We start from the raw sequence: 16611 nt of genomic DNA, 5'->3' as shown, positions 1-16611 counted from the left end.
ACACTAAGAAAGAGAAAATGAAGGCATCTGTATCTCAATACTTACCTTGATCCTGTCATAGGACCTCTTCCATCCTTGTCATATCCCCCACGCCCTCTACCTCCTCCCTGTGACCCGCCATATCCTCTATTATCTTCTCCATACCTACTCATATCACGACGGTCATCTACAAAAAGAAAAGCGTAACACACAAAAATATTGTCACTTCAATTTCTTTGTTGTTGTTACAACAATGTCTCCCTACATTAGGCTGATCTCCAGTTCCTTAGCTTAAGTAGCAATTTTCCTGTCCAGGAATTATGATGTAAGTCCCCATACCAGGCAACTATTTTCACTTATGATTAAATGTTTCAAACAATATAATTGTTCATGGCTCCTTTTGACACATAGAATGTCCTTCAGGGAAAGGAAGAAATAAATCAAATGCAAGCTATCACATAACATTCTGGAATTCAATGTGCTTAAGAATTACATCTACATCAAATTCCATTTCGCTACAAAATCAGACAGCAAATAAAATTACTTAAGCTAACTAGACTTCTAGTTCTATTTCCCTCACTTCAAAGACATTATATGTAAGCTAAGCCCAGACCAGGCCTGCAAAACCACAGCCACCACATACTTTCCAAACTGAGAAAACAGATATCCAGAGACTATTTTGCTAATTCACTCTATAATCAATATGGCTAGGAATATCGCTCAGTGATGAATTGTTTACCTAACACACATATATATAGAGATCCAGGAATTCAACTCCTAGCACCACCAAAATAGTTTTTTTCAGCAAAAATGTTTCATGACCACTTACTAGGAGCCAAGTCCTATGTAGACAACAAAAGAATTGGGGGGAAAAAAAATAAGACTAAAACAAAAACAAAACAAACAAAAATCCTCCCAAAAACTTCCGCTTGAATCACTGACTTTGCTGGTGTGGTCTGAGTCCTATGTATCAATAATGTATATAAAGTGCTATGGAACAAGAAAAATTAATGGCTGTTTCTTCTTATAAGAGATTAGAGAAGACTAAAGTTTCCTAAATCAAGTAAGTATACCATCACCAAAAGAACTGACAGCAAGAGCACTGTCAACTGCTCAGTTTAAGAGACAGTATCAGTTTAAGAGAAATGTAATCAGCAACCAAAAAAGTCATGCAACCTCTGACAATCTCCAAAAAGTTAAAAAGAAAAATCTAGTAATAGTTTCTATGGCCATGAGAAATCTATTTCCAGTCATGCCAAATTTCTTTCTTTTTTTTTTTTTTTTTCCTCCGGAGCTGGAGACCGAACCCAGGGCCTTGTGCTTCCTAGGTAAGCGCTCTACCACTGAGCTAAATCCCCAGCCCCTGCCAAATTTCTATCACCAAGTAAAATTCTGAGTGTCTACATCCGTACTCAATGAACAATTCTGTGAAGGAATGATGGAAAAGAGGCCATTATCTTACCTTGTGTGTGGTGGCTATAGTTTTCCCTTTGTGGATGGTAAGACTGCTGGTTTTGATTATAGGAATCATGCTGCTGATAATTGGACTGCTCATCATATGAGCCTTGGTGCTGATCATAACCTGACTGCTGGTCATAAGAATCTTGCTGACCATAGTCTGACTGGCCATATGAAGGTGCTCTTCCACCTTGACTGAACAGAAATCAAGAACATGAGAACTTACGGAATTATGTTTGCGGAAGCAAGTTAAAGGACACTAATACAGGGCTGGAGAGATGGCTCAGGAGTTAAGAGAACAAATCCCAGCACCAACCTGTCAGAGATCACAACTGTCTGCAACTCTAAGATTTAATACTCTCACAGACACACATACAGGCAAAACACCAATGCACTTAAAAAAGTAAAAAATAAAAAGGACACTATACAGCTAAATCTCAGCAGTGTCTACTACTATTTCTCATGGTAATTATTTGGTTCTTTTATCTATAAAAATTTATCAATGGAATGCCTTCCAAAGACAATTTCACTATCACTAAAAAGATACCAAAGGGGAAAAAGGAAGTTGTTATACTTGAGAAAAACAACAATAAAAACAGAAACAAAAACCTTTAGATACTATTAACGAAGTAACTAGTTTTTACTTCTCTGAGTTAAAAGAAAATGTAGGATATGTATGATTCTTCTGCAAACTCGGTCATTCAGTGATGAGTTCTCTTACCAGTTACACTTACAGGATCTATGTCACTTCCTTTCAACATCATGTCTTTTTTATTTGTAGCCAAGCATGGTGGCTGTTCTTTTGGTACTGGGAAGACATGAACATCCTGACCTTAAGGCCAACCTAAGCTATGAAGACTCTGGCCTCAAAAAAGGGAGCTTAGGTGGAGTTGCCCCATTCTCAACAGTCATATCTAATTCTACAGAATACCACAGCAATCTATTTCAACTCCCAATTCAAAAACACCACAAAACTATTGTTTGAACACTAACTCAAGAAGCATTTCTTCACTAGGTGATGGTGATATATGCCTTTAATCTCAACAGAGGGATCAGGAGGCAGAGACTGACAGATCCCTTAGTTAGTTAAAGGCCAGACTGGTATAGAGAGTAAGTTCTATTACAGCCAAGGCTACACAGAGAAATACTGTCTTTTTGAAAAACACATTAAAAAAAAATTCAAACCAAATCAAACCAAATATATATTTAAGGTACTGCATCAAGTAGCTCAAAAGCAATTTGAAGAATTTGGGCACCCGAAGTCCTAGATTCTACTACCAGCACCACAAGTAGAAATAAAAAGGCAGACATGCCCAACATAATTTCAATAATTCACTGTTCACTTACCCTCCTGATGATTCCGTGTTTTGTTGTCCCTGGTTATTATATGACTGCTGGCCATAGGAACTCTGCTTTTGATTCTCATAACTACCATAGGACTGTGAATAACCTAAAAATTAAGTAAGAATACTATTTAGTGAAGGCTCTGATTTCTGACTCTCTAAAATAGTAATTTAACAAACCAGTCCAACCTGATTGATTTTGTCCATAACCGGAGTAACCACCATAGTTTTGTCCATATGAAGAATCAGTCGTTTGCCCATAGCCAGAATAGCTCTGAAATTCAGGTAAATACTCAAACTGTATTACTTACTAGATTAAAATAATTATTTATAAACGTTATTATTTATTAAATAAAAGACAACTGATTTTTTAACCTACTTGTTGTGTCTGTCCATAGCCTTGACTGCCTTGATTTCCATAGGAAGAATAACTGTAAAAGAAAATTGCAATACTTGAAAGAAATATGCTTTTAAAACTTAAATACAAAACTTTGTTTTCAACACATCATACTATTTCTCCTCATCTGAATTGTTTTTTGGGTGTTAATTCCTTTATTTCCTAAGGTAAAACAATTTTAGGTTATACTTAACAAATGAGTTAAAAATCAAAAACTGCTTACATTTAAATAATTCTGCCTCTTAAGACTTTAAATTCATAACAACTAAAGATATATATGAAGTCATTCCCAGACTTGTTGAAAATCAATATCTAAAGTGTTGCTGTGAAAATTTCACCAAGAGCTGCAAAAGTAAAAAAATTATGCTCTGGGATAAGTAACAAAACAGAGAAAGGCATTGAACAGTATCATTCCACAGACAGGTTTTTATTTAGTATCAGGTTCACAGATATCTAATACTCAAAGCATATACAGTTGTTTGCACAATGTATAAAACGTAAACAATGTTTGTACAAATAACCATTCTATCAACCATATAGTGGCCCAGGCCTTTAATTCCAGCACTCACAAAACAGAATCAAGCAGATATCTATGACTTTAAGGCTAGTCTGGTCTACAAAACAAGTTCCAAGTTCCCAAAGCTACATAGTAAGATCCTGTCTCAAAACAAAAACCAAACATGTCTAAGAAAGTGTTATTTCCAAAAACGGCATGGATAGACCCAAAGTAATTATCTGAAGGAGAAAAAGATAATTTGTTTGTCTTTCCAGGCAGGGTTTCTCTCTGTATACCCTTGGCTGTCCTCACTTTGTAGACTAAACTGGCATCCCACTCAGATTCACTTGAGTACTGGGGTTTAAAGGCATGTGCTAGTACATCTGGTTTAATAGACCCTTTCAATACTAACCAATTAGCTATTATCTCAACAGATTAATTTCTTTGTACTACCTGTTTCAATAGAATGTTTTTAACTTCCTTCCCAGGCACAATATGGAACAAAGTCCAGTTTAAATGTCTCAGTAAATAGATGCATATATATATCATCTAATTACCAATATCAAAGTACCAATATCAAATGAAATTGCATTGTATCATAACTAACATGTAGTTTGATAAATGAGTCGTCTGATTGAATGTTACCTTCCCAAAATTTAATTTTTTTTAAATTACATCATGCAAGTACTAACAAGTCAAAAAGGAAAAAAAAACAAAACAAAACAAAACAAAACCAACTCTCTGAATATATGGCTCTTTAATAGCCCCCCAAATATCTTCAAAATAAAATCTTTTAGTTTAGAGCTAACAAATGTTAAAATTCCTCAACTATTTTTTTTCAGAATCTAACTTTTAAATATACAACCAATAAATACTTGCCAAGTACCTACTAAGAGGTACTATCTTATAAGAATAAAATCACATCGATTTTGTTTTTGATATGCTTTTTAACTTGGAGGCTTAATTTTGAGATTCCAAAAAGAGCTGCAGTGTTGAAAGTTGTTACTTCTGGTAAGCAAGAACAGCCTACCATGATTTGGACATAAAAACAAACTTCATTGTGAGCCTATTAGGGCCTTAAGAGCTGCTAAACACTGTACTATATATAGTGCTTTAACAATTTCTCTCTAGCTCTGCATCTTCCCAAGGGTGCTTTCTGGCTCGCTCACGTTCCACTGGAACTGGAGGCCGACTGACAGAGGATGGCAGGGTTCAGCTGTCCTCACTGTTAAGTAAACGGTTTAATTTTAAAAAAGAAAAGAAAGAAAATCTGTTCTAAGGGCTGGAGAGGTGGCTCGGTGGTTAAGAGCACTTCCTGGTCTATTAAATGTCCTGAGTTTGATTTCCAGCATTCCTATTCTGGCTCACAACCATCTCTAACACCAGTGCCAAAAGATCCAACACCGTCTTCTGGCTCTGTGGGCACTGCATTTTCATAACACGGCATACAAAGCACAGGTTACCCATACACATAAAATAAAGCATTAAGGGCTGGAGAGATGGCTCAGCGGTTAAGAGCACCCGACTGCTCTTCCAGAGGTCATGAGTTCAATTCCCAGCAACCACATGGTGGCTCACAACCATCTGTAAAGAGATACGATGCCCTCTTCTGGTGTATCTGAAGACAGCTACAGTGTACTTATATATAATAAATAAATAAATCTTTAAAAAATAAATAAATAAATAAATAAAGCATTAAAAATCACATTAGCATGCTGTATATCATCAAAAGTAAAATATTTTTTCTAAGAACTTGTTTGATGCTAATTTTAAGAAATTCTGTAGGCAAAAGGATGGCTCAGAGGTTAAGAGCACTGCCTGCTCTTCCAGAGGTCCTGAGTTCAATTCCCAGCACCCAGGCAAATCATAACCAACTGTAACGCCAGCTCCAGAGGATCTAACACCTCTGACCTCCACAGGCACTGGTACTCATGTATTCATCCTCACATGCAGACATACATATTATTTTAAAATAACAAAAAAACTTTTTTAAACTCTTAAAGGAAAATCTTAGTTTCTCAAAGAAATTGCTCGAGAAAAAAAAATGTTTAAATACCTAGGATTTTTGTCTTTATCTTCAAGATGTATTTATTAATCAAACTATTTTAAAAAGGAAAAAAAGAAGAAATGTTGCATGACACCTATTTATAAAGGCAAGCTCTTTAACTGTTAACAAGTTATAATTAGTTACTCCTACCCCTTTTTAAAAGAGATAGGGATTTTTTATGCAGCTCAGGCTGGCCTCAAATTTGTAACAATCCTACCTCAAGCTCCTAAATGCTGAGATTACAAGCCTGAACTACTACATCTAGCCTTATTATCTTAATATATCCAAATAAATAACAAATTTCAGAGAAAACTGTATTTTCCCTCAGTTTTAGCCTTTCATGATATTATGAAAACATAGGTATACTTTACCTTTGCTGCTCACCCCCAGACTGACTGTAACTTCCAGAATCTAAAACACATAAAAAGAATTTTAAATTACACTTTCCCCAAGACTAACTTTAGTTCACACAAATGAATATACAGCTAGAAACTGCCAAAAGTTACATTAAGAAAAACCAGGACTTATGGCACACAACTTCAATTCCAGCAATGGCAGACAGATTTCTGAGTTCAAGGTCAGCATAATTTATAGTGAGTTCTAGGCCGCCTGAGCTGCAGTGAGGCCCTGTCTCAAAATAAAAAAAGTAAACACACACGCAAAACAAAAACAGAAACCTAGAAAATAATCTGTGTATGGGGAAATCCACACGGTATTTTCCTAAAAAACAGTTAACTACTTTTTTTTTAAAGTAACAATACTGTTAAAAAAAAAAAAAACCACTGTTCCACAAGATGTGATAGTGGTCACAAGGGATAAATATGAAATCAGTAAAAATTCATACTTTAAAAGCAAACAAAACAAACAAAAAAACTTAACCGGGAGTGGTGGTATCTTCTTAACTTGGCAAACTGAGGCAAAAGGATTGCCACAAGCTCAAGACCAGCCTAGGGTAAGTATATAGACTTCCAGAGCAGGCTGGATAAACTACAGTGAGATTTGCTTCAAAGGAAAATACAACTCACACCCCTCAAAAGTTCAAGCTACATATGTATATTTTTTATTTTACATTAATAAAAACAAATAAAAAGTATGTTTAAACTAACCAGGGCCAGAAAAGGAAGACGCATGCATTCTGATATGATAAATCTACAGAATCACACTTACTTATCTCTACCGTATTACCATATACGCTGTTCTATATTGGGATTACTGTAGCTGTCATCTCCAGAGACTTGCTAAGAAAAGCTAATTTCACTAAGTTTTCAAGTAATTAGCCAATTAATGACATTAAATCAGCAACCATATCTGCCTAATAAACATATCAAGTAAGTGTAAAAGGGAAGAGGGCTCTATTTCTGTAACTGGTTAGAAGTTACAGCCAGCAACCAAAGGAAAATAGGAGAGAAAACAAACAAACAAACAACTCCACCTAGCCCATAAGGAGAATAGATGCACCTATCAAACAGCAAAGGAAAGTCACCCGAGTCAGAGTCAGAGAGATTGGGGGAAGGAAGGCAACGACGTGAGAACACACGCATTCCTTCCTCTACTGACCTCTAATACCTCAATGTTTCCTTTTGGTTCAGACAAAACCATTTAACTATATAGCACTTAGATCTTATGACCCGCTCTTAAAGTCTTCTAATGTTTATGTCCTTAACTTTAGCCTAAGTATTTAGTCCTCTGAAACTATAAATCTGACTTCAGCTGAATTAAAACTTCGAAATATATAAGCATAGTTACCAGAAAATATATCTCTAATAAAAATGCAGATTTTTTTATTCAGTTAAAAAAATGGGTTTATAAAGTCCATTTAGGGAAACTGAAATAGGTCCTTGTCAAAATTACCTGACACTTGGGCCTTGTGCCTGGACATGGTCATTATTTAGAAGTGCTTCTAAATTACCAAAGTGCACCAATGTACTGGCTATTTATGTCAGCTTGACACCAGCTAGTTATCTGAAGGAGGAAACCTCAACTGAGTAAAGGCCTCCCTAAGATCTAGCTATAGGGCATTTTCTTAATTGACAACAGAAAGGGTTGGGCCCAGCCCACTGTGGGGCTGGCTGAGCAAGCCATGAGGAAGGAAAAAGCCAGAAAGCATCACTTATCCATGTCCTCTGCATCCTGTCTCCAGAAGTTACCTGCCCTGTTGAGTTCCTGTCATGACTTCCTTCAATGAGAAGATATGGAAATATAAGCCAAATGATCCTTCCCCAAGTTGCTTTGTTGACAGTATTTAAACACAGCAACACTAACCCTAAGACAAGACAGTGGGGTATTGCTGTGACAGGCTTGACTGTCTTTTTTGGAGTGGAAGGACTTTGGAATTTTAGACTAGAAAAGCCAGAGTGTTAAGAGCTCACTGAGCTTTTCTTTTTCTGCAGGAGCTTGGAAAATAATATCCTGAAAGTTAACACACAGAAACTATGTTCTAAAAGTGGTCTAAGTTTTATCTTGTGTTGGCAGCCAAACTTGTTATTATGTAAGTCTCCAGGTGATACTGGTCTTGAAGGCATGAAGGGGTCATGGAGAATGATGGAGGATTTGGCACTGCGAGGCCACTGGTGAAGGTGAAACCTCTGTAGCAGTGAGAGCCCCAGGAATGAAGGGGTCATGAAGGGAAGCCAAGGCTTGGCACCATGAAGAGACCAGGAGAGGATATAGGTGAAGGTGCAGCCTAGTGCAGTGAGGCCCCAGAATTTGAAATGCCAGTACCAACAGATGCCCACAAGAACAAGCAGCAGCAGCGAAGCAGAGTCAGCTGGAGCCTAGAAGACAAGCTGTGTGTGTTGCCAAGGGCAGAGCCAAAGAATTGACCCAAGCCTTTCGTAGGAGTCAGAAAGATCATGAGTAGACACCAAAAACACTGGATCCTGAATTCTTTCAGTTGGAGTTCAGTTTTGTTGTGCTCAGACTGTAACTGTGCTTTGGTTCTTTGTCTTGAAGAAAGTGGTTGACATACTTTTCATTTTACAGGAGCTCAGTTAAGAGACTAGTTTTTTAAAAGGTATTTTAGGTTTTAAAAGAGACTTTTTAGGTAGACTTTTAAAGATACTGAATGTTAAATGTTTGAATATGTAAAAACTGTGGGACATTTAAAAGTTTGTAAAATGTTTTATATTGTGATGCTGATGTTAATGTGTGATCTTAGGAATAAACAAAAAAAGGTTGTGGCTTAACAGTGTTTTGCGTATTAAACTGACAAGGGGTTATTTGTCCTAGATAGTTTTATGTCAACTTGACACTTGATTCATCAGAAAGGAACCTCAATGAAGAAAAATGCCTCCCTAAGATTCAGCTGCAGAACATTTTCTTAATCAGTGATGGATGGAGGAGAGTCCAGCTCAGCTCACTATGGATGGTATCATCCCTGGGTTGGTGATCCTAGGTTCTGCAAGAAAGCAGGAGGATGTGAAAAAAAAAAAGAAAGCAAGCAGACTGGGCAAGCCAGTAAGCTTTCATAGCCCCTGCATTAGCACCTCTTCATAGCCTCTGCATTAGCTCCTGTCTCCAGGTTCCTTTGTTGTTTGAGTTCCTGTCCTGACTTTTTTTATGATGACCATTAATAGAAGTGTAGGCCAAACAAACCCTTTCCTCCCCATGTTGCTTTAGTCATGGTGTTTCATCACAGCAACAGTGGCCCTAAGATCCGAGCACTGGAATGTTAGACATGAGTCACAAATCCTGGCTAATGAAACTCCTTTAATCATACACACTAGCTACAAGCACATGACTCCATTTCAGGTGACGTTTGCCTGGTTACTTTCCCTCTTACCTGCAGCTTGTGTTTAATATATATTATTTCTGAACAGCATTTATCTAGGTACTTTAATGTTATGAATGCCTTTGTGCTTTTAGTGGGCTGTTTCTGTTTTTCCTTGTACCTAACATCTTAAATTAGAATTTTCTATCTACTGTAGTTTTTCTTTCCCTTTTAACTCTTTTCCTACTATTACATTTTCCTTATCCACAATTTTACTATTACTTACATTTTACTTCTGTGACCTTTTAACTAAATTTTTCATCTTTCCTGGCAAAATTCAAAATTATCAACCTCCATTAAAACATACTTTATTATCTTTATTATTTGTCAACCAAAACCTTCCCCTTTATTTTCCTTGCAAATTTTTACTCTTCTTCCTTTCTATACATTAATTCTTTTAGCAAAGACCTGTATGACTGTGTGAGTTCATTTGGTATCAAGTTCATTATTTCCTGTCTAAACTCATTATTTATTCTCTTAAAACCTTTTTATGTTTTTATTTGTCACACATGTAAAAGTATGCATACATGCATGCAAGACAGAAGGTGTACGATGTGCGGAAACTGGAGATTCCAGGTAGATGTGGGTGCTAGTAACCAACTCTGGTTCTCTGTGCCAAGAGCCCTAACCATAGCTCCAGGGCCCCTCCTAAAATTGTTTCCTACGGGTTATTATTTTATAGTCTGTAATTTCATAGATTACTTAATATTATTCTTAGGCATCATGTTTAAACTAATGCTTGATTAAAAATTTCAACTCACTGAGGCTTCGTGAATACCTTTAATCCCAGCACTTATGAGGCAGGTGTTTCTGTGAATTCCATCTAGAGCTGATGAGACCCTGCCTCAAAAATAAGAACAATTTAACTTTTCTAGATTTTTTTTTTTTAAAGACAGGAGTTTCCTACTTAGCTCATGCTGGTTTAAAACTAGAGATCTTCCCAACAGCACCCTAAGCACCGGTGACAGGTGTGTACAACCATATCCACCAAATTTCAGTTTCTTCTCTAACCTCCTGAGTTTTATATGACAGACTGCAACTACAGCTACAATTCTGCTAAGTTTCCTATTTCACTTTCCACTTTTGGAAATTATATCTGGAGGAAGGGAAGGGTGAGACGGCTCATCAGGTAAAGATTATCTGACATAACTTAACAACCTGAGTCTAGTCTCTGGTACCTACATGGTAAAAGACACCACCTAAGCTTGTCCTAACTATCACAGGCAAGCTACATCACACATTATCCCACATGCTAATGCAATTTTTAAAAATTATAATTTGTTCCCTTTTTCAAATCTATGTGGCCTTTCCACATAATACATTGGTCTTAAGGTTGATTCACTTTTTTTTAGGTTTTTAATCTTCAACCTAAGAACATTTTCTTTATTCCTGTTTGTCATGTGACTCGGTTTGACAGCTGCCTAGTTCAATATTTACCATAAACTCACCTTTTGAAAGGTTTGGATTCTCTCAGACCCTTTGTGACTATGTTTTTGAAAATCCCTCCGTAAGTTTTTCATTTATTTCCAACCAGGAACCCAAAGATGCTAATTAGTCCAGATTTTTTTAATTTTTATATACTATTTTGAGGTTTCCTAAAGGCTAAATGAATACTAAAAGCAAAAGGTTCCAGGTTACAAACTTTAAGATTCTACTCAGGGTCTAAGCTTCCTGATTACTACATACAATAGGATTTTTCCCCTTTGTTCATCCCTTCACTGAAAGACAGTCCCTCAAATCTATAAAGAATTTGTAAAACCAAGATTTATAAAGGTTCCAGTTTTCATTATCTGGCTAACAGTTCAAGGATTCATCACCTGTCCTTAGATAATAAAACAACTATGGAAGACCTATATTCTTTATACATTGTGCTGTGCATACCACATTTCTACATTTTACCATGAGTCTTAGTCTTCCCTAATTTTTGTCTTTTTTTTTTTTGAGGTGTGTATAGATTTGTTTGACCTGTTCTAATTGCCAAAATGAAAAATAACTTGACTTATTTTATATATAACTAACATCTTTACTTGTGATTTTAATTAAAAGCTCTGGTAATTTACTTTTGCAAATAATACTTGAATGTCAGACTGACAATAATTTTGACTTATTACCTAAGTGCTATGTATATATCTCTTTTTCCCCTGATGCAGGGAATTAAATGTTTAGGTTTTGTGCTCCAAATGCTTGTATTTTCATAGGTTTCTAAGTCTGCCACAGCAAACATCTAGATAAGTTAAGTCGGTTAAATTTCTAAGTGTAGTCTGGAATGTTTAAAGGATGAAGCTTATTAATGATACTAGATGCTTACAGGGGGGATTTATTCTGTTACGTTTATTAATTTAAACACGCATTAAACAAGTCATTTACAAAAAAGTCAAGGTATTTCATACACATCACAAAACATGTTAAGTTGTATATACCAGTAAGAAAAAAATTCTAACTTAAACCTCTAAATTTAAATCTTTCATTGAAACTACCCAGTCCTATAAAAATGTCATTGTCTTATATGAGTAATTACAATAAAAAAAAAACAACCCAACAGTTTGGACCAAGTACAGCAAGCTTGTAACTCCACTCTGAAAGCTGTTAAAGGATGATAAATTCAAAGCCAGCCTAGAACACACAAGAAGACCCTGTCCAAACAACCCCAGTTTTTACTGAGCACTGCTTACACTGAATCTTGGTAATTTCTATATGAGGACAAATCTTCCAGGTACAGTGGTGTACACCTTTAGTCCCAGCCCTTGGGTGGCAGGGGTTAGGTGGATCTGTGAGTTTGAGGCCAGCCTGGGCTCCAATAGCAAGTTCCAGTCAAGCCAACGATACCTAGTCAGATCCTTTCTCCGATAAATAAGTAAAAAACTACCAAAGGCATTATGTCATCTCAGCCATATGGCTTTAAGCAATGTTTTCCTCAGAAGTAAAGTACAAATTCTCATGTAATGTAATTGTAAATATAATGTAAATGTCCTGTAAATGTGGCCCAAATAAAGGATCTTGTGTGATCAACTGGAACTGTTAGAATTAAGAGGACTTTTAAGTTCTGGTTTAACAAGATCCAGACTGCCTGTCCTCACACATCCGTGGCCGCTACAGAAATTACTTCGGGGAAGACGCTGTCCTTGGTCTCGAAGTCTTAAGGGAAATGACAAGAAGACCCATAGTGCTGTCAATAACTGTCAAGGCTTATTTCTAAGTTCAGGAGATTAACAAGTGGAGGAGGGAGTACAAAGGTGAAGCCGAATAAACAAACACCCCCAACCCCAATGGTTACAGCAGAGGGAATGACCGTAAGCGCAATTTCGCGGAAGGCAACGTGCTTCGAAAAGGGCTCCCAGAGCGTAAGACCCCCACCTGATGAATGGGTGAGTCAGGAAGGCCCAGCTCCACTTCTCGGATGGGAAAACAGAGGGACGAGGCGGCGAGACGACCCGGCCGGAGGCCTCGCTGAGAGATCTGAGGCGGAGCGGAGGACCCGAAGCCCCAGTCCTCTGGCAGATGCTCAGATCTCGGCTCCCCCCGCCCTTACGATGGCGTAGACGGGCCTCCGCCCCCCCAACTCACACACACCCTCCCCGGGGTGCTGCTCGTCTCCCCAGGTTCCAAGGGCAGGATCAAAAGAGCACCAGAGCGCTCCCGCCGTGATTTGTAGCCGGGGAGCGTTGGGAGCGTGCGTGCCTCCAGTCCAACATGGCGGCGACGCGACCGCCCCCCCCCCAACCCGAGCCTCCCTCAGGCCGGAGACTTTCCCTCGCGGCCCTCCGGTGGGCGGGAAGACGGCCCGAACCCGCCAGACCCCTTCTCGCCGCTGCCGCTGCTCGCTGATGGAGTCACCTACCCGACATGACTAACAGCCGCGGCGCGGAGCCCCCCACGGCCCGCGGAGAACAAGGAAAACGAAAAGCCAGGCGGCGCGGCTGCTGAAGCTGCTCTGAGGGCGGCGCGGCGGGCTGAGGCCGACTGCGGGGCCTCGGCAGCCAATCAGCGCGTGGTGGGCGATACCACGGCGCCGAAGCCTGAGGGGAGATCCCACGCCGCTCCAGCCCGCCGAGCCTTAGTGTCCTCCCAGATCTCCCCTCCGCGACCGTACCATTATTGAGAGCGAATTGAGAGAGGAAAGTACCAATGCTCTCGTGGGGCTAGGGGAGGAAACCGGACCAGCTCGCTCCGCCCCATTTACAACCCTAGTTCTAGTTTTATTGGGTCTGGTAGAATTTGAAGCTATGAACGAAAGAGGAGGCGCCTCTTTTATAGATAAGAACTTAATTGCCTGGAAAAATCCTTTTTTCCTCTAAAATCGGGAATGGTGTGGTCGGCCTCGCTCAGGCTCTTGCTGCAGAACTTGAACCACTTGGGGGCGTTCCGCGTCTGGGCAGCGAGCGGAACGAAAGTCGTGACGAGCTCTGTACCTGATCACCTCCGGGCTTGTTTTAACCGCCTTGTCCGGTAAAATATCAAGGTGAGACCAGAACAAAAATGTGACTTCAGTCTAAATCACGCGCATGCCTGGCTCCAAGAATAAGGCGACGCAGAAATCAATCTAATAACAACTAACTCTTAAATTGTCAGCGTCTTACATCATCTTTAATTCCTCACAACAGACTGATGAAATAGCCCCCCCCCCCCTTTGCGGATACAGCCGAATAGCCTAAGGCTAATAAAGGGCAAAGGTGGAATTTTGAAGCCTGGCAACCAGATCCCGTTGCTGATGGGTTTTACCGTAAAGATGTACAGTAAGCTCAGTTGGGAAAAGGACTTGAAAAACTTGAGAATCAGCAAGGACATTTTCTCCGAGTGAGTGACACCTGAACCAAGGCCTGGGTGATGAGTTAATCTAGTTGAAGTGGGCAAAAGATCTGTCCAGACTAGTTGTAGAACAAGTAACTTGATATGTTTGGAGTGTAGCCTCCAGGGAAGAAAAGTAGAACATGCCAGAATAGTAGTAGCTGAGGCCTCATAGTTTGAACTTTGTCCTGAAGGCGGTGACTCCCGCTAGAGAACTTCAGAAGGGAGAGGAGATTAGATATGTATTTTCCAGCTGCAGAATGAAGAACAGGTTTTGAGATTTGAGGTGCCTAAATGTGGGGGAGAGGAGCACGACTGAAAATTTTGCTTAGTGATTCAAGCCTGCCCTAACATGCTTTCGTCCCTGGGTTCAGTTCCCAGCACTGATTATTTTTTAAACCAATCGAGATGACACACCCCTAATAATCCCAGTACTAAGGAAACAGAATCAAGAGGACCAAGCTGGTATACATAGTGAGTTCCAGGACACACAGGATTACGAAGAGCCTTTTTTATTTTGTCTCAAAACAATATATATATATACTATATATAGTATATATATATATATATAGTGTATATATATATATATATATATATATATGTCAGGGAGACCACTTGAGTGATCACACTGTGTGAGCATCACACAATGATGCTAATGAGAGAGATCGCAGTGCACTGGATTCATAAAGTAGCTGTGGAGATAGGTGCAGAAATCACAGACACTTAGGAGGCAATAAAAGCCTGTGCAAGGAATGGCCAGATAGAAGTGTTGTGCACTGCGATAGTGACCAAGAGGAAAAGATTGCAATGGAGCAAAGAAAGGGGTAAGTTCACAATTGATACCTTCAGGCCAGAAAAGGGCATGAGGTCATTTCTCTTCATTGTGACCTCAACTGTATAGGCAGAGGATCTAGAAACCTTTAGATGGATCCAAAAGGCAAGACTAAAGAAGAAAAAGTTCTTTCATTACTATGAGCCATAGAACTTTAGCATCTGTATCAAGGAAAGCAACCCAGAGAAGAACTTATGCAATAGTAGGAAGTCCCTGAAACCGAGCAGATTCACCAGTCCTTTCTTCCCTAAGAGTATATGAACAATGAAGACTCCTGAGAGTTGGTCTCAGACAAGTCCAGCAGCCTGGAAAAAGCTCTAACTGAGCCATAAGAAAAAGACACACATGTTAAAGTAGGCTTTGGTGATGCAGCTGCCTTTGAGTCATTTCTGTTCCTATTAGTCATAACCCCACCTCGATATTCCCGTAAGTAATCCCAATAGAACTCATTGGTTTACCAAGATGGACTTTGGTGTATTCATGCATTGGTCTGTCACACAGTTCCTCAATATATACATATGTACCTGCACATAAATACACATACCAAACGTGCACACAAACAAAAAACCCAGAGTTTGTCAGCAGAAACCTCATAGGAAATCAGATAAGAGAAGAAACATAAGAAGAAATGGAAGTCATTGCTCAGGGAGTTAGAAGGGCTTCAAGTTCAATTGGTGACTTGGACTCTAGCACTTGCTTCTGGAAGGCAGTCAGCTCTGATCCCTGGCTCCATAAACCACCCTTCCCTTTGTCCTTCTGGTTCGTGGCTGGTACAGTCCTGTTACCTCGGACAATTTATGAGTTGCCTCCACTGCCTGGTCAGCCCCCAACTCTTCCACTAATGATGCAAACCTTGCAAGGACCTTGTAAGGACTAGGTTTACATAGAATGAGAGGAAAGGCTGTCTATAAGAGAAGGGAGCTATTTGAACAGAGGTATGACCTGTTCCACCAGGATTTCTCTGGCTGCTGATTTGAAAAAACAGTGGACTGCAGGACTCACAAGGAGTTGCCAAGCAAAGTAATTGCTCAAAGCATCGGTCAAACCCAGGCCACAGTGAGATCCTGTGGCTTTCAACTCTTTCCAATTTTTTAGTTTGTTATATGGATATGTGGCATATTTCTCTCTGAACTACAGAGCCCATCCCAATACTTAAAACAGTAGTCATAAAAAGAATTAAGCTTATTTATTCTTATTTGATGTGTTTCGCCCACATGTATGCATGTGCAGCACATACATGCCTGATGCCTGCAGAGGTCAGTAGAGAGCATTGGATCCCCTGGATCTGGGGACTTAGAGATGATTGGGAAGAGTGTGGGTACTGAGAACTGAAACCAGGTCCTGTAGAAGTGCAGCAAGTACTCTTAATCACTAGTCCATCCATCTCTCCAGCCCCAACAGCATGCTTTTTTTTTTTTAAAGAAAGAAGATGGGGGTGGGGGGAACCTGTGTGTAATGAATGCATAAACAAGAATTCCACCACACAGAAATGACCTGCCTTTCTG

General features: G+C 39.3%; 1 protein-coding gene across 3 annotated transcripts in view; it reads right to left on the bottom strand.

Moving 5' to 3' along the window:
* Taf15 (TATA-box binding protein associated factor 15) overlaps positions 1-13470 on the bottom strand; it is a 32051-nt gene extending 18581 nt beyond the window's left edge. Inside the window, exons 1-7 of one of the 3 annotated variants that reach the window (XM_063268690.1) lie at positions 13328-13470; positions 6092-6131; positions 3160-3211; positions 2970-3054; positions 2785-2887; positions 1442-1632; positions 145-166 (exon numbers count right to left, since the gene is read on the bottom strand). In XM_063268690.1, the coding sequence (XP_063124760.1) occupies positions 145-166; positions 1442-1632; positions 2785-2887; positions 2970-3054; positions 3160-3211; positions 6092-6131; positions 13328-13334 (500 nt within the window). In that variant the 5' untranslated portion in view covers positions 13335-13470. Of the gene's footprint in view, positions 1-45; positions 167-1441; positions 1633-2784; positions 2888-2969; positions 3055-3159; positions 3212-6091; positions 6132-12843; positions 13251-13327 lie in introns of those variants that run through there. The other 2 variants (NM_001105824.2, XM_039085549.2) reach the window with 2 other exon arrangements.
* Between the last annotated feature and the right edge of the window lie 3141 nt (positions 13471-16611).

This window comes from Rattus norvegicus, chromosome 10 (genome assembly GCF_036323735.1).
Source record: "Rattus norvegicus strain BN/NHsdMcwi chromosome 10, GRCr8, whole genome shotgun sequence".
Classification (NCBI taxonomy): domain Eukaryota; kingdom Metazoa; phylum Chordata; class Mammalia; order Rodentia; family Muridae; genus Rattus; species Rattus norvegicus.
This window is presented reverse-complemented; position numbering and strand designations above follow the sequence as displayed.